The sequence below is a fragment of the Globicephala melas genome, chromosome 6, assembly GCF_963455315.2.
Source record: "Globicephala melas chromosome 6, mGloMel1.2, whole genome shotgun sequence".
In the NCBI taxonomy this organism is placed as follows: Eukaryota; Metazoa; Chordata; class Mammalia; order Artiodactyla; family Delphinidae; genus Globicephala; species Globicephala melas.
The window spans coordinates 10,748,376-10,771,022 of record NC_083319.1 but is presented as its reverse complement, the minus strand read 5'-3'; the positions used below and the strand labels follow the sequence as shown (position 1 = coordinate 10,771,022).

Below are 22,647 nucleotides of genomic sequence, written 5' to 3'. Positions count from 1 at the left end.
TCACACGATGTTTCCATGTATTAGGGTTTCCTACTATTTCCACAGACACAATTTTACTCTGCAGTTATTTTTAAAATAAATAAAACCTTTGTTACAGTTAAAATGGCACTTTAAAAGAATCAAAATGAGGGAATTCCCTGGCAGTCCAGTGGTTAGGACTCAGCACTTTCAGTGCCATAGGCCCAGATTCAAGCCTTGGTTGGGGAACTAAGATCCCACCAGCCGCACGGTGTGGCCAAAAAAAAAAAATCAAAATGAGAACAGGTTTGAGCTGGTAAAATATATTTACACAACCAAAACACTGAAAAAGAAGGTGAAGTTCACCTTTATTTTTAGGTAACACATATTTTTGGTATGTGGCCAAAGGATAGAGATGTACCTGAAAGTGATTTATACACCGTGGAGTGCTATGTGGAAGTGTGTTCTGTCATTGTTACTGTTTCAGCAGTCACAGAGTGATCTGAGTCCAGCAGAGAGTCTCCAGCAGAAGACTACTTGAACTTTATGATTCATTTATGATTCAGAATCAGATCCAGAAAATAACCCTTTTTAAGAAGAGAAATGCCACTGCTAAATTCAATATGCTTCTCAGACATACTGAATAAAGAATTTCCATTCACAAACACATTAAAATTTCTAGTGTCTGTCTTATTTGAATATACAGATAGAACAGCTAGTAAACTTTGGATCAAATACATAATATCTAGATTTTTAAAAAGCAGTATAGCAAAAACCGCTGATATGAAATGACAAGGTGAAATGTGTTGGGCATATGGTGGACAAATTGAATACATTTTCTAAAAATGTTGAGAAAAACAATAGAGATGAAAATCAAAAGAGAGTAGATGGTTAATAGAGGCTTTAGATTGCAAATTCAATCTAAGCATTACAGGTATGAACAAGAAAGGAGAAACAGGGAACAAGCAAGAAGAAAGAAAAAATGAATTAGTCAATTGAAAAAAAAATGTTTTCTGATAAAGAAATGCCTAAGATCTCATACCATACACAAAAGTTAACACAAAATGGGGCTTCCCTGGTGGTGCAGTGGTTAAGAATCCACCTGCCAATGCAGGGAACATGGGTTCGAGCCCTGCTCTGGGAAGATGCCACATGCCGTGGATCAACTAAGCCCATGTGCCACAACTACTGAGCCTGCACTCTAGAGCCCATGAGCCAAAACTACTGAGCCCGCATGCTACAACTACTGAAGCCCGCACACCTAGAGCCCGTGCTCCACAACAAGAGAAGCCACCACATGAGAAGCCTGCACACCGCAATGAAGAGTAGCCTCTACTCACCGCAACTAGATAAAGCCCACGCGCAGCAATGAAGACCAAACGCAGCCAAAAATAAAAATAAAATAAAATAAAAATAATAAAAAACTTATAAAAAAGTTAACACAAAATGGTTCACAGACCTAAATGTAAGAGCTAAAACCACAAGACTCTTAGAAGGAAACATCAGCCGAGTAAATCTCAGTGACCTCAGGTTAGGCAATGATTTCTTAGATATGACACCAAAAGTACAAGTGATGAAAGAGAATGACGAGTTGGACTTTATTAAAATTAAAAGTATTTGTGCTTCAAGGGACACCATCAAGAAAGTGATGAGACAACTCACAGAACGGGAAAATATATATCTGCAAATCATTACATCTTACAAGGGACTTGTATCCAGAATATACAGAAAATGACTACAACTTTAAAATTAAAAGATAAATAAACCTATCTGAAAATGATCAAAGAATTGGAATAAATATTTTCTCCAAAAAAAAGACATAAAAATGGCCAATAAGCACATGAAAAGACGCTGAACATCATTAGGGAAATGCAAATCAAAACCATAATGAGATACAACTTCACACACACTAGGATGACTATCATCAAAAAGACAGACAATAACAAGTGTTGGTGAGGATGTGGAGAAACTGGAACCCTCATACATTGCTGGTGGTACAGCCTCCTTGAAAAACAGTCTAGAAGTTCCTCAAAACGTTAAACTTAGAGTAAGTACCATATGAGCCAGCAATTTCACTCCTAGGTATATATTCAAGAGAACTGGAAACACATGTTCATCCAAAACCTTGTTCACAAGGTTTTGGCTGAAACCCAACTCAGCCAAAAATAAAATAAATAAATAAATTTATTTATTAAAAAAAAAAACAACTTCAAACCAGGGTGTACTGGGGTCGTTTTCTGAATTATAATAGTGAAAGAAAAGAATTCTTTAAAAAGATGCATTTAATCTATAAAGCAAAAGAAACCAAACTGATCTCAAAGATCTCTTCTGTAGCACAAAATAGGAAGCAGCAGAGTGTGGGAGTTAAGAACACTGTCTTTGGAATCCTTCATTTAACAGATGTTTGTGAAGCACCTGTGACGTGCAAGACCCTGGTTTAGACAGCAGAGAAACAGTGACACATAGGGTCCTACTCCTAGGGATATTTCATTCTAATGTAGGAAGACATCATAAGCAAATAAGATCACTTGAGGTAGCGATGAGTTTTATGAAGAAAATTAAATAAATATAGAGATGAGAAAGTGATTGAAAGTATAGCTTTAAATACAGTGGTCATGGAGGACTCATTCGATGACCCTGTATTATCTTTATAATTGTAAGTTTTTTTAAAGATATATATATATATATTTTTTTTTTATTGTGAAGACGTATTTACTCTCATGCAGTTATTTAATAACCGATGTGAGTTAAAAGCTCCTTCAGTATCTCCAAGGTGTGCAGAAAGGTGCATTACCCAGTGCAGGTTACCCTCCTCACTTAAGGGCATTCTTCTTTGGGGAGGTGGGAATGAAAATGGGCACAGCATTTTAGTTGCTCAACATTATTTACTGTTTACGAAGCCAGGTAAATTACATATAAGTAGACTCCAAACATTCTACTAACACCACAACTAAGCAGCAGAGTATCAAAATGATTAAACCTTAAGCAACTATATAAGAGTCAAAAAATCTACAGGCAAGATTCAAAAAACTTATAAAGCAGAAGGGCAATAAACTTCTGATAGGCAGTAAACTTAATTCACAGAACTTTCTTATCCTTCCTTATTCTCTCAGCTGTATGTAACTCGATGAAGTAGGCTTTGTAAACGTGTTCCAACTCCCCCCAGTCAGAGGGTTTGCCATATTCCTAACATTGCATTTTAGAGACTTATTATTTTGATAGGTGGGACTTTTAAAAAAATTTTTTAAGGAAGTGTCTTGGAGGGCTTCCTTGGTGGCGCAGTGGTTGAGAGTCCGCCTGCAGATGCAGGGGACACGGGTTTGTGCCCTGGTCCGGGAAGACCTCACATGCTGCAGAGCGGCTGGGCCTGTGAGCCATGGCCGCTGAGCTTGCGCGTCCGGAGCCTGTGCTCAGCAACGGGAGAGGCCACAACAGTGAGAGGCCCATGTACCGTAAAAAAAAAAAAAAAAAAAAGAAGTGCCTTGGCGTATAGCTGATTAAAGATATATTCTTTAGGGACTTCCCTGGTGGTGCAGTGGTTAAGACTCCAGGCTCCCAGTGCAGGGGGTTGGGGGTTCGATCCCTGGTCAGGGTACTAGATCCCACATGCATGCTGCAACTAAGAGTTCACATGCCACAACTAAGGAGCCCACGTGCCACATCTAAGGAGCCAGTGAGCGGCAAATAAGGAGCCCATGAGCCACAACTAAGGAGCCCGCCTGCTGCAACTAAGACCCAGAGCAACCAGATAAATAAATAAATAAATAAATACTTTTAAAAAGATACATTCTTTAAAAAGAATTTTTTTTAATTAATTAATTTATTATTTTTGGTTGCATTGGATCTTCATTGCTGCGTGCAGGCTTTCTCTAGTTGTAGCGAGCGGGGGCTACTCTTTGTTGCATTGCATGGGCTTCTCATTGCGGTGGCTTCTCTTGTTGCAGAGCACGAGCTCTAGGTGCGCGGGCTTCAGTAGTTGTGGCGTGTGGGCTCAGTAGTTGTGGCCCATGGGCTTAGCTGCTCCACGGCATGTGGGATCTTCCCAGACCAGGGCTCGAACCCATGTATCCTGCACTGGCAGGTAGATTCTTAACCACTGCGCCACCAGGGAAGCCCAAAAATATATATTCTTTAAAATAAACTCTGTCAGTACAATTCCGATCCTAGGGATGTAGAATAAAATTATAAAATATGTGAAAAGAAGATTGCATTTTTACCCAGAAATAAATTGCAAATGAAAAATAACTCACTAGGGCTTCCCTGGCGGCGCAGTGGTTGAGAGTTCGCCTGCCGATGCAGGGGACACGGGTTCGTGCCCCAGTCCGGGAAGATCCCACATGCCGCGGAGCGGCTGGGCCCGTGAGCCATGGCCGCTGAGCCTGCGCGTGCGGAGCCTGTGCTCAGCAACAGGAGAGGCCGCGGCAGTGAGAGGCCCTAGTACCGCTAAAAAACAAACAAACAAACAAAAACCAAACTCAGTGGGCTTCCCTGGTGGTGCAGTGGTTGGGAATCTGCCTGCCGATGCAGGGGACACGGGTTCAAGCCCTGGTCTGGGAAGATCCCACATGCCGTGGAGTGGCTAGGCCCGTGAACCACAACTACTGAGCCTGTGCGTCTGGAGCCTGTGCTCCGGAACGGGAGAGGCCGCAACAGTAAGAGGCCCGCGCACCGCGATGAAGAATGGCCCCCGCTCGCCGCAAGTGGAGAAAGCCCTCGCACAGATGCAAAGACCCAACACAGCAAAAATAAATAAATAAATAAAAATACTTTATCAGGAAAAAAAAAAAAAACCTCACCAAACACAACACTGTAAACCAACTATACTTCAATAATTAATTAAAATTAAAATAACTCACAATCTTTACAATTATTCACTCCTATATAAAGTTTCCCAAAAAAACCTATTTATCCTTAGTATTTTACCCATAGCATGAATTTATTTATGACTGAAACTAAGCTATTGAAGCTTTAGGTCTGAAGTAAGTCAATATCCTAAGAATCTCATGAAATAAAATACGGCTAAACCATTTAAATAAAACAAAATGGTACAAAATTATTTACCCACCACACACAAGAATACACAAAGACACATTTTGACAAAATTGCATACAGCTTCTGCTACCAGTCAGTCAGGGCACACACAACTAATGTAAAAATAACACTGTCTAGAACACTCTTATTTTAGTTAACAGATACTTCATCCTAAGAAAAAGAAAGAATAAAAGAAATAAGCAAATAAACAAGTATACAGAAAATGTAACAGAAGAGAAGCCCCAGGTTCACTTGCATATGTATCCCAGGCTCCTTAGTTATCGCAATGTGTAAAATCAGATGTAAAATATGATGTGGAGTAAGGTATACAAGACCATCTAACAAAACAGCTCTCTCAACTTGAGTAAAACAATATAAGTTATCCTCTTCTGTTGTTTTCTCACCTGAGAATGAAGAAAAGAAGCATGATCATCTCTAGTACAGATATTTATATAACATTCTATCCATAACTTTTCAGAAACTTACCACACATCAGCCATGGAAAAAAAAGATACAGAACTAGATAAAAGTTTAAGGCATCAAGAGTCCACTAACCTTAACCCGTTGAACAGTTGCTTAGATTTATCCAGAAGGTAACAAAAATCTGTAACTGTTTTCCTCTCTCCCTGTGGGATGTCATCTTCAGCACCTCCAGAGGACATGATTTCTTTAAGAGCAAATTCAGTCCTGTAAGAAAACATATGTCTATTTACCAAGTAGGTGAAAATAAAAAGAGAAACAGACCTTAGTTATATCATCTGATAGCATTTTTTTAATGATAGAGACATCTTCTGATTACAATCAAATCATCAAAATAATTTAAGTATAAGATGGTGTGGAAGAATAGACAATCTCATATTGTGGGTGGGAATGAAAATTGGTACATCCATTTTAAAAGGCAGTTTTTATAATATTATTTCATCCAATAAATATTATTTGAATGGCTAAAATGTTCCAGGCACTCCTCTACATGGTTAAGAATAAAAAATGTTGAACCTTTTAACCTATTTATCTATTTTATCCATTCTGTATATCTGTCCCAGAAAATGATCCTACAAATGGAAAACCCTTTGTCCATAAAGATATTTATTTCGGTACCATAGTATTTAAAAGCTGTTATGAAACTAAAAAAACCAAAGAGGGAAATGGCTAAGTACTTCATAGAACACTAATGACTACACTCTACTCTATCACTAACTTACAGTTATACTTAAGATGATAAAGCAATAATATGGATATACTTCAGTATAAAAGGGATATAAAAACCACATGCACACACACACATGTACATATATTTGAAAGCTATTTATTACTGGATCGAAGCTATCTTTCCATGTAATCAATCATGTTAATCAGCCATTTTAAAAACAGCAAGTTGCCAGATAGTATACATAGTATGAACCTATGCTAAAGAAAAAAAAATTCATTTGTGTTCACACACAGATAGAAGTCCCTGGGACAACACAGGGAAATCTGGTCCCAGTGCAGGGTGAAAAAATAGGCAGAGCAGACAAGGACCAGACACCAGAGATGGTAGTTGGGGGTGGTACAGTTATTTTGGCAAATATTTTTCTCTCCAACATTGTCTTAAACAGACAATTGCGGTTGCAAGGCAGGAAAACTGTAGCAAGCCTAGAACTGTCAAGGGGCTGCAGGGTAACACATGGGTGGCACTGCAGCCAGCTGGTGGGGAAGTAGTTTACAACACGCATTGACAGTACTGGGTGGTCCTGCACGTTCACAAGTTCCTTCTTCCCACAACCTCTTTCCGCACGTCATGGACTAGGTGGTTTTAACAAAGGGAAACAGACCTTGAAAAGTGCAGAGTCTGGGAAGGGATTCCACACTACAGTGATCCTGGGTAAGTCATCTCCCACACTCAACAACCCCCTGCCTTCTTTCTCTAAACCCAGAAGGAGATGCAGAAATGAGGCACAAACTGTACTTTCTCCAGCCCTCCCCATATAGTTCATGAGCCAAGGTGGCTAATATCCCCAGGACACAGGAGTTTACAGGAGAAAAACACAAAATCAAAGTTCAAAATAAACAAATTCAATAAGAAAGGATATTAGATATAAAGCAGGAAGAAAATATCATAATGAAGCAAATAAAAATACTGGGTATGAAAAATATAATCAATGAAATAAACTTAGTAGATGGATAAACTAAATAACAGAAAAGATACAGCTGAACAAATTAATTAGCTAAAACGTCAGGTTTAAGGTACTCTGCCAAAAGACATCAGGAAGAGATAGAATACACAAAAGAAAATTCAAGAGATATGGAAAAGGGAAATGAAGGAAATCAACATCCACATCATAGCATATAAAGAAGAAAGAAAAAATCATGAGAAGGCAATAAATACTTGTAGAAATAAACTTCTATAAACTTCCCAGAATTAGAGAAAATATAAAACCTCAAACTAAAAGGACTCAAAGAATGTTAAAGGAAAGAGAAGATAAAGAAATAATCCCACAGCCAGAAATATTAAAGTGAAACTTAAGAATCCAAAGAAGCCCTCTCCCATTCCCAAACTATCCAGTCCTACAGCCATTAGGTGGGTCAGAGCACAGCAGGTGTCCGTACAGAGGGTAGCCTCCTGGGTATCAGAGCACAAATTGTGAGGAGACCATCAACATCCATACAAAGGGCCAGCTTGCATGGGATGGTGGAGCTTGAGTGCAGTGATAAGGGTAACCACGAATGGGGACTGGCATGGGGAGTGAGAGCCTGAGCAGGGTGAGGAGGGCATGTCCACATGGAAGAGTTCAGAGGTAGAGAGAGATCTGTCATATATAGCGGATTCATCAAATAAGAAAATCTACTAAGGAAAAGGGGACCCAGAGTTCTCTCTGTAAGAGAAAGAAAACACAAACAAGGAAAGGGAAAAGGTTAGAATGAACCCTGTGGATTGAAACTGGAGGTATGGGTAAACTAATGGATGTTTAAAGAGAGTGATATATCTCTCAGCTCCCTTAATGACATTCTGAGTGTGGTTGGCGTATTTTCAGAGAGGGAGAGGAAGGTGCTCCTAATGCACGACAGACTGGCCCACAGTGGCCACTCTGTTCCTAGAAGTGCAACAGCTTCCGTCTGCATCTGGGGTTTCACCAACCCTCTCTTGTTTTTCCTTTCCCAGCCAAGGCCACTTTTGATGCCATTTCCAAGACCTACCTTTACCTCACTCCTGATCTCTGGAAAGAAATAGTGTTCACCAAGTCTCCGTATCAGGAATTCACTGACCGTCTTGTAAAGACCCACACAGAGTTTCTGTGCAGAGGACCCAGGCTCCAGCTGTAGCCACCACATATTTTTATATGAGAAAAGTAAAGTGAATGAAGCCAGTTAAAAAGAAAAAGAGAGACATAAACGTCTGGGGGGGGGGCGGCGTGATGTGTACATAAGTATACTCCCCAGTTCTGTAAATCTGTCTAGTGAGAGGGCCTGGGAACAGTGACCACTCCCCCCAAGACCCCCACCAATGGTATGAACATACCTAGCATCCAAATCTTGGCTTCTAACACCATTCTCCAATAAAGGGAACCAGAGCTCCTTGGAGAATAGTAATTGTCTAATTACAGCCCTGGAGCAGAAAAAGTACAAGATGAATCTGGAATATCCTGTGCCAGAGAGCAACAAAGTGCTCAAAGAATGACAGACACATAAGAAAAGGATATAGGACTTAAGTGTCCATCAACAGATGAATGATAAAGAAAATGTGGTATATGTACACAATGGAATATTATTCAGTCATAAAAAGGGGAAGTCCTGCTATTTGCAACGACATGGATGGACCTTGACAGCATTATGCTAAGTTAAATAAGTCACACAGAGAAAGACATATACTGTATGATCTTACTTATATGTGGAATCTTACAGAAAAAAACAAACTCATAGAAACAGAGAATAGATTGGTGGTTTCTGGAAGTGGGGGTGGGGAGTGATAGAAAACTGTGAAGGTGGTCGAAGGGTACAAACTTCCACTTATAAGATAAATAAGTTCTGGGGATGTAATCTACAATATGGTGACTATAGCTAACAATATTGTATTATACATTTGAAAGTTGCCAACAAAGTAGATCTTAGTTCTTATCACAAGAAAAAAATTTTTGTAACTGTGTGAGGTGATGGATGATAACCAAACTTATTGTGGTAATCATTTTGCAGTATATAATACATCAAATCATTATGTGTACACCTTAAACTAATAGAATGTTATATGTTAATGACATCTCAATAAAACTGGGATAAATAAATGAATAAAAAATAAAATCAAGCATTACAAAAGGACCTAGGATCTAGCTTGAGGGAGCATCCACTAACCAAATTGGGGATAATTTCAGCATCAAAACAAATAATGATAGTAATGGATTATAACCTATTAAATAAGAAATGATAAAGCAATACTGACATAAGTGAATGAATAAATGTAAAGTTTGATAGTGAATGGGATAGTTTCAGAGTACTTGCACACAAAATACACATTAATTCCAAAAGGAAAAAGTAACATCACAACAATGAAATCTGGCAGACATCACCTTGATTAAGTGACCAAAATGAACATCATTCATAATCAGATAAATCAAAGTCCTCTACCACCTGATAGGATGAGAAGTGATTTTCCTGCCAAAGAGACCTAATCATGAGGAAACAGACAAAACCAAATTGGGAGAGATATTCTACAAATAACCAAACTGTAATCTTCAGATATGTCAGGATATTCCCCCAAAGAAAAGGGAAGACTGAAGTGCGATGCCTGATTCAGAGCTGGATCTTTCTGCTGTAAAGGATGTTATTGGGACAAGTGGTGAAGCTTGAATGGAATCTGAGAACTAGATGGTAGTAATACATCAATGTTAATTAGAAAAAAATATGAAACCTGGAATTCCCTGGCAGTCCAGTGGTTAGGACTGCACTTCCACTTCAGGGGCCACAGGTTCAATCCCTGGTCGGGGAGCTAAGATCCTGCATGCCGCGCAGTGTGCCACCCCCCCAAAAAAAAAGAAAGAAAGAAAAAAACCTTACCAGTAACCAACGGAAAAAAAACCCTAATACAACAAAGTTAGCACATTAAAAATATACTAATTATTTAGCACACTAAATGTGTCAACAGATGAATGGATAAAAAAGATGTGGTATATATATATACAATAGAATATTACTCAGCCATAAAAAAGAATGAAATAATGCCATTTGCAGCAACCTAGAGATGAAAGTTGAGATTATCATACTAACTGCAGTCAGACAGAGAAAGACAAATATCATATGATATCAATTATGTGTGGAATCTAGAAAATGATACAAATGAACTTATTAACAAAACAGAAATAGACCCACAGACATAGAAAACAAACTTACCATTACCAAAGGGGAAGGGGAGGGATCAATTAGGAGTCTGATATTAGCAGATATAAACTACTATATATAGAATAAACAACAAAGTCCTACTGTATAGTACACAGAACTATATTCGATATCTTATAATAAACCATAATGGAAAAAGAATATGAAAATGAATATATATAATACCTACTTTGTTGTACACCAGAAGTTAACACAACATTGTAAATCAACTATACTTCAATTAAAAAATAATATGCTGCAACTAAGACGCGGTGCAGCCAAATAAATAAATAAATATTTTTTAAAAACAAAAAAAAATAATAAAGAAGAGTCTATAAAATTTTCAAAAGGCAAAATAAAGTAATGAACATACAAAAAAATATGCTAATTACTGCAGTTGAGTATGCACTGAAACCAGCATATTCACTAGGGGCAGTGTAAAATAGTGCAGACGCTTGAGACTCACTGTATGTATCGGGGGATACATTTATTCTTTCTATTAGACTCAGCAGTTACACTTCTGGAAACTTATCTTAAGGAACATGTTAACCATCATTACTGATAAATTACTCATAACACAGGGAACTGGTGTTCCCCTCCACCCTCCACTCTCATATAATTACCTATTTTTCAACCTCACTGAAATATGGGCAAGTCTCTGAACCAATTCTACTCTTACATAACATCACAATTTTACACGTTATTCTCTTCGCCTATTTTGGTCACCTGGCAAGTTTATATTCATAGTTTAAGATATTACTCAAATGACACCTTTTCAGACTTTCCTTGAAAACCTAATCTCTCCCTGGCACTTACATATGATCAAGTCGGTAGAGGCTTCTCCAGTGACACCATAAAAAGTTACACATGATACAACTGTTTGTTAAAAAAAGTCTGTCTCACTGTCTAGACCTACACTGTCCGAAACTATAATTACTGGCCACATGTGGCTACTGAGCACTTGAAACATGGCTACTCTAAGTTGGGATGTGTTGTAAATGTAAAATACACCAAATTTAGAAGATTTAGCATGAAAAAAGATGTAAAAATCTCAGTAATAATTTTTATATGGTTACATGTTGAAATAATGTTTTAGTTATTTAGTAAAATAAAATACATTATTAAAACTAGTTTCATCAGTTTCTTTTTACTTTTTAATCTGATCATATTTCTTTATCCACCAATTTTATTTTATTATTATTTTTTTATTGAAGTATAGTTGATTTACAATGTTGTGTTAGCTTCTGGTATACAGCAAAGTGATTCAGTTACACATAAATATACATACTCTTTTTCAGATTGTTTTTCATTATGGTTTATTACAAGATATTGAATATAGCTCCCTGTGTTATACAGTAGGACCTTATGGTTTATCTGTTTGTTTGTTTTAATGTCGGTTCATTGGTTTGTTTATTTATTTATTTTTGGCTGTGTTGGGTCCCCGTTTCTGTGCGAGGGCTTGCTCCAGTTGAGGCAAGCAGGGGCCACTCTTCATCGTGGTGTGTGGGCCTCTCACTATCGTGGCCTCTCTTATTGCGGAGCACAGGCTCCAGACACACAGGCTCAGTAGTTGTGGCTCACGGGCTTAGTTGCTCCGCGGCACGTGGGATCTTCCCAGACCAGGGCTCGAACCCGTGTCCCCTGCATCGGCAGGCAGATTCTCAACCACTGCACCACCAGGGAAGCCTAGTTTATCTGTTTTATATGTAGTAGTTTTTATCAGCTAATCCCAAACTCCTAATTTATCCTCCCAACTTTCCCCTTTGGTAACCATAAATTTGTTGGGGTTTTTTTTCCGCTATGTCTGTGAGTCTGTTTCTGTTTTGTAAATAAGTTCATTTGTATCATTTTTTAGATTCCACACATTAAGTGATATCATATGATATCTTTGTCTGATTTACTTCACTTAGTATGATATTCTCTAGGATCATTCATGTTGCTGCAAATGGCATTATTTCATTCTTTTTTATGGCTGAGTAATATTCCACGGTATATATATACCACATCTTTTATCCATTCATCTGTCGATGGACATTTCGGTTGCTTCCATGTCTTGGCTATTGTAAATAGTGCTGCGATGAACACTGGGGTGCATGCATCTTTTTGAATTTAGAGTCTGCCCCAGCTACATGCCCAGGAGTTGGACTGCTGGATCACATGCCAACTCTATTTTTAGTTTTTTAAGGAACTTCCATACTGTTCTCCATAGTGGCTGCACCATTAATGTGATTATATTTCTATCAAACAGATATAAAGCTGTCAATATTCATAGATGATACAAACCTCTCCATAGAAATTTCAAAAGAACCTACAGATACATTATTAGAATTAACCAGTGAAATTAGCAAAGTTGCTGGATATAAGGTGAATTATAAAAAGGCAACTGGAAAGGGGACCTTCAAGATGGTAGAGGAGTAAGACGTGGAGATCACCTTCCTCCCAGCAAATACATCAAAAATACATCTACATGTAGAACAACTCCTACAGAACACCTACTGAACGTCGGCAGAAGACCTCAGGCTTCCCAAAAGGCAAGAAACTCCCCATGTACCTGGGTAGGGCAAAAGAAAAAAGAAAGAACAGAGACAAAATAGGGACAGGACCTGCACCTCTGGGAGGGAGCTGTGAAGGAGGAAAAGTTTCCACACACTAGGAAGCCCCTTCACTAGTGGAGACGGGGGGTGGGGTGGGCGGCGGAGGGATGCTTGGGAGCCACGGAGGAGAGCGCAGCAATAGGGGTGCAGAGGGCAAAGCGGAGAGATTCCTGCACAGAGGATCAGTGCCAACCAGCCTGAGAGGCTTGTCTGCTCACCCACTGGGACGGGTTGGGGCTGGGAGCTGAGGATCGGGCTTTGGAGGTCAGACGCCAGGGAGGGGACTGGGGTTGGCTGTGTGAACACTGACTGAAGGGGGCTACTGCACCATAGCTAGCTGGGAGGGAGCCCAGGAAAAAGTCTGGAGCTGCCTAAAAGGCAAGAGACCATTGTTTCGGGGTGCGTGAGGAGAGGGGATACCTTGTCTGCCCAAAGAAAGCAGAGCATCGCCTAAATGAGCTTCAGAGATGGGTGCGGGCTGCGCTATCAGCTCAGACAGCAGAGATGGCCATGAAATGTTAACGCTGCTGCTGCAGCCACCAAGAATCCCACTATCCACACCTCCCTGGGAGTCTGTGCAGTCCGTCACTGCCAGAGTCCCGTGACCCAGGGACAAATTCCCCAGGAGAACACACGGCAGGCCTCAAGCTGTTGCAATGTCACGCTGGCCTCTGCCACCGCAGGCTTGCCCCGCGTTCCAATTATAACTACAGTACCCCTCCCTCCCCCTGGCCTGAATGAGCAAGAGCCCCCTAATCAGCTGCTGCTTTAACCATGTCCTATCTGGATGGGAACAGATGCCTGAGGGCGACATGCAGAGGCAGGGCCAAATCCAAAGCTGAACCCCAGGAGCTGTGCGGAGAAAGAAGAGAAAGGGAAATCTCTCCCAGCAGCCTCAGGAGCAGCGGATCAAATCCCCACAATTAACTTGATGTACGCTGCATCTGTGGAATACCTGAACAGACAACGAATCATCCCAAAATTGAGGCAGTGGACTTTGGCAGCAACTGTAGACTAGGGGTTTGCTGTCTGTGACTGATTTGTTTCTGATTTTTATGTTTACCTTACTACAGTTTTTAGCACTTGTTATCATTGGTGGATTTGTTTATTAGTTTGGTTGCTCTCTTCTTCTTTTTTGTATTATTATTTTTGTGTTTTTTATTTTAATAATATTTTTTCTTTCTTTTTTTCCCCCTTTTCTTCTGAGCCATGTGGCTGACAGGGTCTTGGTGCTCCGGCCTGGTGTCTGGCCTGAGCCTCTGAGGTGGGAGAGCTGAGTTCAGGACACTGGACTACCAGAGACCTCCCAGTCCCACGTAATATCAATCGGTGAGAGCTCTCCCAGAGATCTCCGTCTAAACGCTAAGACCCAGCTCCACCCAATGATCAGCAAGCTCCAGTGCTGGACGCCCCATGCCAAGCAACTAGCATGACAGGAACACAACCCCACCCCTGAGCAGAGAGGTTGCCTAAAATCGTACTAAGTTCACAGACACCCCAAAACACACCACTGGACACAGCCCTGCCCACCAGAAAGACAGGATCCAGCCCCACCCACCAGAACACAGGCACCAGTCCCCTCCACCAGGAAGCCTACACAAGCCACTGAACCAACCTCACCCACTGGGAGCAGACACCAAAAGCAACGGGAACTACGAACCTGCAGCCTGCGAAAAGGAGACACCAAACACAGTTAAACAAAATGAGAAGACAGGGAAATATGCAGCAGATGAAGAGGCAAGGTAAAAACCCACTGGACCAAACGAATGAAGAGGAAACAGGCAGTCTACCTGAAAAAGAATTCAGAGTAATGATAGTAAAGATGATCCAAAATCTTGGAAATAGAATGGAGAAAATACAAGAAATGTTTAACAAGACCTAGAAGAACTAAAGAGCAAACAACAATGATGAACACCACAATAAATGAAATTAAAAATTCTCTAGAAGGAATCAATAGCAGAATAACTGAGGCAGAAGAACAGATAAATGACCTGGAAGACAAAATAGTGGAAATAACTACTGCAGAGCAGAATAAAGAAAAAAGAATGAAAAGAATTGAGTACAGTCTCAGAGACCTCTGGGACAACATTAAACGCACCAACATTTGAATTATAGCGGTCCCAGAAGAAGAGAAAAAGAAAGGGTCTGAGAAAATATTTGAAGAGATTATAGTTGAAAACTTCCCTACTATGGGAAAGGAAATAGCCAATCAAGTCCAGGAAGTGCCGAGAGTCCCATACAGCATAAACCAAGGAGAAATACGCCAAGACACATATTAAGCAAACTATCAAAAATTAAATACAAAGAAAAAATATTAAAAGCATAAAGGGAAAAGCAACAAATAACATACAAGGGAATCCCCATAAGGTTAACAGCTGATCTTTCAGCAGAAACTCTGCAAGCCAGAAGGGAGTGGCAGGACATATTTAAAGAGATGAAAGGGAAAAACCTACAACCAACATTACACTACCCAGAAAGGATCTCATTTAGATTTGACGGAGAAATTAAAGCCTTTACAGGCAAGCAAAAGTGAAGAGAATTCAGCACCACCAAACCAGCTTTAAAACAAATGCTAAAGGAACTTCTCTAGGCAGGAAACACAGAGAAGGAAAAGACCTACAAAAACAAACCCAAAACAACTAAGAAAATGGTAATACGAACATACATATCAATAATTACCTTAAATGTAAATGGTTTAAAGCTCCAACCAAAATACACAGACTGGCTGAATAGATACAAAAACAAGCCCCATATATATGCTGTCTACAAGAGACCCACTTCAGACCTAGGGACACATACAGACTGAAAGTGAGGGGATGAAAAAAGATCTTCCATGCAAATGGAAATCAAAAGAAAGCTGGAGTAGCAATTCTCGTATCAGACAAAATAGACTTTAAAATAAAGACTATTACAAGAGACAAAGAAGGACACTACATAATGATCAAGGGATCAATCCAAGAAGAAGATACAACAATTGTAAATATTTATGCACCCAACACAGGAGCACCTCAATACATAAGGCAAATACTAACAGCCATAAAAGGGGAAATCGACAGTAACACAATCATAGTAGGGGACTTTAACACCCCACTTTCACCAATGGACAGATCATGCAAAATGAAAATAAATAAGGAAACACAAGCTTTAAATGACATATCAAACAAGATGGACTTAATTGATACTTCTAAGACATTCCATCCAGAAACAACAGAAGACACTTTCTTCTCAAGTGCTCGTGGAACATTCTCCAATATAGATCACTTCTTGGGCCACAAATCAAGCCTTGGTAAATTTAAGAAAATTGAAATTGTATCAAGTATCTTTTCTGATCACAACGTTATGAGACTAGATATCAATTACAGGAAAAAAACTGTAAAAAAAGGGCTTCCCTGGTGGTGCAGTGGTTCAGAGTCCGCCTGCTGATGCAGGGGACATGGATTCGTGCCCCGGTCTGGGAATATCCCACATGCCGCGGAACAGCTGGGCCCGTGAGCCATGACTGCTGAGCCTGCGCATCCCGAGCCTGTGCTCCGCAACGGGAGAGGCCACAACAGTGAGAGGCCCGCGTACCGCAAAAAAAAAAAAAAAAAACAACTAAAAAATACAAACACATGGAGGCTAAACAATATGCTACTAAATAACCAAGAGATCACTGAAGAAATCAAAGAGGAAATCAGAAAATACCTAGAAACAAATGACAATGAAAACACGATGTCCCAAAACCTATGGGGTGCAGCAATAGCAGTTCTAACAGGGAAGTTTATAGCAATACAATCCTACCTCAAGAAACAAGAAAAATCTCAAATAAATAACCTAACCTTAAACCTAAGCAATTAGAGAAAGAGCAAAAAAACCCCAAACTTAGCAGAAGGAAAGAAATCATGAAGATAAGATCAGAAATAAATGAAAAAGAAATGAAAGAAACAATAGCAAAGATCAATAAAACTAAAAGCTGGTTCTCTGAGAAGATAAACAAAATTGATAAACCATTAGCCAGACTCATCAAGAAAAAAAGGGAGAAGACTCAAATCAACAGAATTAAAAATGAAAAAGGAGAAGTAACAACTGACACTGCAGAAATACAAAGGATCATGAGAGATTACTACAAGCAACTACATGCCAATAAAATGGACAACCTGGAAAAAATGGACAAATTCTTAGAAAAGCACAACCTTCCAAGACTGAACCAGGAAGAAATAGAAAATATAAACAGACGAATCACAAGCACTGAAATTGAAACTGTGATTAAAAATCTTCCAACAAACCAAAGCCCAGGACCAGATGGATTCACAGGCGAATTCTATCAAACATTTAGAGAAGAGCTAACACCTATCCTTCTCAAACTCTTCCAAAATATAGCAGAGGCAGGAACAATCCCAAACTCATTCAACGAGGCCCCCATCACCCTGATACCAAGACCAGACAAAGATGTCACAGAAAAGAAAACTACAGGCCAATATCACTGATGAACACAGATGCAAAAATCCTCAACAAAATACTAGCAAACAGAATCCAACAGCATATTAAAAGGATCATACACCATGATCAAGTGGGGTTTATCCCAGGAATGCAAGGATTCTTCAATATATGCAAATCAATCAATGTGATACACCATATTAACAAACTGAAGGAAAAAAACCATATGATAATCTCAATAGAAGCAGAAAAAGCTTTTGACAAAATTCAACACCCATTTATGATAAAAACTCTCCAGAAAGTGGGCATAGAGGGAACCTACCTCAACATAATAATGGCCATATATGACAAACTGAAAGCCAACATCATTCTCATTGGTGAAAAACTGAAAACATTTCCTCTAAGATCAGGAACAAGACAAGGTTGCCCACACTCACCACTTTATTCAACAAAGTTTTGGAAGTTTTAGCCACAGCAATCTAAGAAGAAAAAGGTATAAAAGGAATCCAAATCGGAAAAGAAGAAGTAAAACTGTCACTGTTTGCAGATGACATGATACTATACATAGAGAATCCTAAAGATGCTACCAGAAAACTACTAGGGCTAATCAGTGAATGTGGTAAAGTAGCAGGATACAAAATTAATGCACAGAGATCTCTTGCATTTCTATACACTAATGATGAAAAATCTGAAAGTGAAATTAAGGAAACACTCCCATTTACCATTGCAACAAAAAGAATAAAACACCTAGGAATAAACCTACCTAAAAAGACAAAAGACCTGTATGCAGAAAACTACAAGACACTGATGAAAGAAATTAAAGATGATACCAACAGATGGAGAGATATACCATGTTCCTGGATTTGAAGAATCAACATTGTGAAAATGACTATACTACCCAAAGCAATCTACAGATTCAATGCAATCCCTATCAAACTACCAATGGCATTTTTCACAAAAATGAACAAAAAATTTTTGTTTTGCTCATTAGAACAAACAAAAAATCACACAATTTGTATGGAAACACAAAAGAACCCGAATAGCCAAAGCAATCTAGAGAAAGAAAAACAGAGCTGGAGGAATCAGGCTCCCTGACTTCAGACTACACTACAAAGCTATAGTAATCAAGACAGTATGGTACTGGCACAAAAACAGAAATATAGATTAATGGAACAGGACAGAAAGCCCAGAGATAAACCCACACACAAATGGTCACCTTATCTTTGATAAGGGAGGCAAGAATATACAATGGAGAAAAGACAGCCTCTTCAATAAGTGGTTCTGGGAAAACTGGACCGCAAACTGGACAGCTACATGTAAAAGAATGAAATTAGAACACTCCCTAACACCGTATACAAAAATAAACTCAAAATGGATTAAAGACCTAAATGTAAGGTCAGACACTATAAAACTCTTAGAGGAAAACATAGGCAGAACACTCTTTGACATAAATCACAGCAAGATCCTTTTTGACCCACCTCCTAGAGAAATGGAAATAAAAACAAAAATAAACAAATGGGACCTAATGAAACTTCAAAGCTTTTGCACATCAAAGGAAACCATAAACAAGGTGAAAAGACAACTCTCAGAATGGGAGAAAATATTTGCATATGAAGCAGCTGACAAAGGATTAATCTCCAAAATATACAAGCAGCTCATGCAGCTCAATATCAAAAAAACAAACAATCCAATCCAAAAATGGGCAGAAGATGTAAATAGACATTTCTCCAAAGAAGATATACAGATTGCCAGCAAACACATGAAAGGATGCTCAACCTCACTAATATTGGAGAAATGCAAATCAAAACTGCAATGAAGTATCACCTCACACTGGTCAGAATGGCCCTCATCAAAAAATCTACAAACAATAAATGCTGGAGAAGGTATGGAGAAAAGGGAACCCTCTTGCACTGTTGGTGGGAATGTAAATTGATACAGCCACTACAGAGAACAGTATGGAGGTTCCTTAAAAAACTAAAAATAGAACTACCATATGACCCAACAATCCCAATACTGGGCATATACCCTGAGAAAACCATAATTCAGAAAGAGTCGTGTACCACAACGTTCATTGTGGCACTATTTACAATAGCCAGAACATGGAAGCAATCTAACTGTCCACCAACAGATGAATGGATAAAGAAAATGTGGCACATATATACAATGGAATATTACTCAGCCATAAAAAGAAACGAAATCGAGTTATTTGTAGTGAGGTGGATGGACCTAGAGTCTGTCATACAGAGTGAAGTAAGTCAGAAAGAGAAAAACAAATACTGTATGCTAACACATATATATGGAATCTAAAAGAAAAAAAAAAAGGTTCTGACGAACTTAGGGGCAGGACAGGAATAAAGACGCAGACATAGAGAATGCACTTGAGGACAAGGGGAGGGGGAATGGTAAGCTGGGACAAAGTGAGAGAGTAGCACTGACATATATACACTACCAAAGGTAAAATAGATAGCTAGTGGGAAGCAGCCACATAGCACAGGGAGATCAGCTCGGTGCTTTGTGACCACCTAGAGGAGTGGGATAGGGAGTGTGGGAGGGAGACGCAAGAGGGAGGGGATATGGGGATATATGTATACATATAGCTGATTCACCGTGTTATACAGCAGAAACTAACACAACATTGTAAAGCAATTATACTCCAATAAAGATATTTCTAAAAATTTAAAAAAATAAAAAGGCAACTGTATTTCTATATCCTAAGATAAATAATTAGAAAGTGAAACTTTAAAGAAAATTAAAGCATTGACATTAGCACCAAATAACACCAAATAACTAGGAATAAATATAATGCAGATGTGTAAGACCTCATCACAGAAGACTGTAAAACTCTGAGAGTTAAATTAAAGAAAAATTAATAGAAAATTAAGAATATGCCATTTTTTTTACTGGAAGCTTGAAAATTATAAACACATCAATTCTCCCTAAATTGGTCTATAGATTTAATGCAGTACTAATCAAAATCTTAATAAACTTATTCAGATTTGTGGTAATGGACAAGTTGATTCTATAATTTACATGGAAATGCCAAGAGCCAACAGCAGCTAAATTAATCTTGAAGAACAACAAGATGGGAAGACTTACTCCACTGGATATCAAAAATTTTATAAAGTTCCAGGATTGAAGACTGTGGTACTGGTGCAGGAAGAGAAAAGCAGACCAATATGACAGAACAGAGTTGAGAAATGACCCACAAGTAAACAGATACTCGATTTATAACAAAGGTAGCAGTGTAAAACAATGAGAAAAAATAGTTTATCAAAAAAATAAAAAACAGAAGTAAAGAAAGGAAGAGAAAAAGAGCTAGTGTGGGGTCAGCTGGATATCTAAATTAAAAGAAAAAACATGAATCTTGAGACCTACTTATGTCATACATATGTCATACACAAAAATAAATTCTAGGTATATTGTGGATATAAATGTAAAAGGTAAAATAAAGTAGTACTTATATGATAATATAAGAAGCTATCTTTATGACCATGGGGTAAAAACTGATCTCTTAAACAGATCACTAAAAGTACTCATCATGAAGGAAAAATTGGACAATTTAAAAAACGAAGTATGTATTGTGTTGCTCAAAAGACACCATTAAGAAAGTGAAAAGACAAGCCACAGAGTAAAAGAAGATGTTTGCAATATATATATTTGACAAAGGACTTGTAACCAAAATAATAAATGAAGAACCCCTATAAATCAGTAAGAAAAAACAATCAATCCAATAAAAAAGGAGACAGTAGGCAAAAGGCTTGAATAGACACTTCACAAAGGGGATGGCCAAATGAAAGGGTGCTGACTTTCATTAGTCGTCAGAGAAATGCAAATTAAAGCCAAACGACACATCTACCAGAATGTCTCGAATAGTTTTTAAAAACCTGATAATCCCACATGTTGGAAGAATGTGCAGGACCATGAGCTACTAGAAAACTATCTAGCAGTATCTACTAATGTGTACTCAGCAACTAGGAAAATATACCAAGAGATATGCACCGTGTGTGCACCAAAAGACATTTACAAGTATGTTCACAGAAGTAAAATTTGTAACTGCCAAAATCTGGAAGCAATCAAGTATCTATCAATAATGAATTAGATAAATAAGTGGAATACTATATAGTATAATGAAAATGAACGCACTACAGCCACCTGCAACAACATGGATGGACCCAGCATAATGCTGAGTGAAAGGAAGCAGACCCAAAAGAACACATATCATATGACTCCAATACACAAGGCACAAAACAGATAAAATTAGACCTTGGTATTTGACAGACTGATCAAGATAGTGGTTACTTTTAGGGAGGAGGCATGAAATAAGAGGAATGCTAAAAATATTTTATTTTTTGACCTGGAGTTAACATTGTGAAAATTCATTAAGCCATACATTTATTATGTATAAAGAAAGAAGGAAGAGGAAGGACAAACACCAGACTCAGGTGGTTTTTAAAAGTAAGTTTTACAGGGGCTTCCCTGGTGGCTCAGTGGTTAAGAATCTGCCTGCCAATGCAGGGGACATGGGTTCAAGCCCTGGTCCAGGCAGATCCCACATGCCACGGGGCATCTAAGCCCGTGCACCACAGCTACTGAGCCTGCGCTCTAGAGCCTGCAAGCCACAACTACTGAAGCCAGCGTGCCACAACTACTGAGCCCACATGCTGCAACTACTGAAGCCCACACACCTAGAGCTCGTGCTCCACAACAAGAGAAGCCACCACAATGAGAAGCCCACGTACTGCAACGAAGAGTAGCCCCCACTCGCTGCAACTAGAGAAAGCCCGTGCGCAGCAGTGAAGACCCAACACAGCTAAAAATAAAATAAAATTTAAAACGTAAGTTTTACCAAACGCTTGAAAAACGTAACACTGAGTATACTTCCCTTCCAAGATTCATTTTAATAAAGCTAATATAATTTTGACACCAAGGGCAAAAGAAGAGCAATACAAAAAAGCAGAACAACAAGACAAAGTCCATATTATATAAACAGTTGTTACTGCCTCAAATGTTTGTAATATTAATTTTGACACCAAGGGCAAAAGAAGGGCAATACAAAAAAGCAGAATAACAAGACAAAGTTCATATTATATAAACAGTTGTTACTGCCTCAAATGTTTGTAATGTTAATAGATTATGGATAATTGAAATTTTAATATAAAGCAGCAAACAAAATTTCACTGGTTTACTACAAAATAAATGGTAAATTAAGACTTATGAATGAAATATATAGGTGTCTATGTCAATTATTTGGGGAAAATACATAATATGTGGTAATCTATAAACATTAGTTCTGTAGACATTTATG

The 22,647-nt window shown here is 38.7% G+C and overlaps 1 protein-coding gene and 1 non-coding gene across 2 annotated transcripts in view; one reads left to right on the top strand and one right to left on the bottom strand.

Moving 5' to 3' along the window:
• The window catches only part of SCAI (suppressor of cancer cell invasion), a 137,241-nt gene that overhangs the window by 63,788 nt on the left and 50,806 nt on the right, over nucleotides 1-22,647 (bottom strand). Inside the window, exon 3 of the mRNA XM_030858687.2 lies at nucleotides 5,545-5,676. Coding sequence (XP_030714547.1) covers nucleotides 5,545-5,676 — 132 coding nt within the window. The remainder of the gene's footprint in view (nucleotides 1-5,544; nucleotides 5,677-22,647) is intronic.
• LOC115854689 (small nucleolar RNA SNORA64/SNORA10 family) lies at nucleotides 7,950-8,077 on the top strand. Its single transcript, XR_004040093.1, has one exon. It is a non-coding gene; the product is annotated as a small nucleolar RNA SNORA64/SNORA10 family (small nucleolar RNA).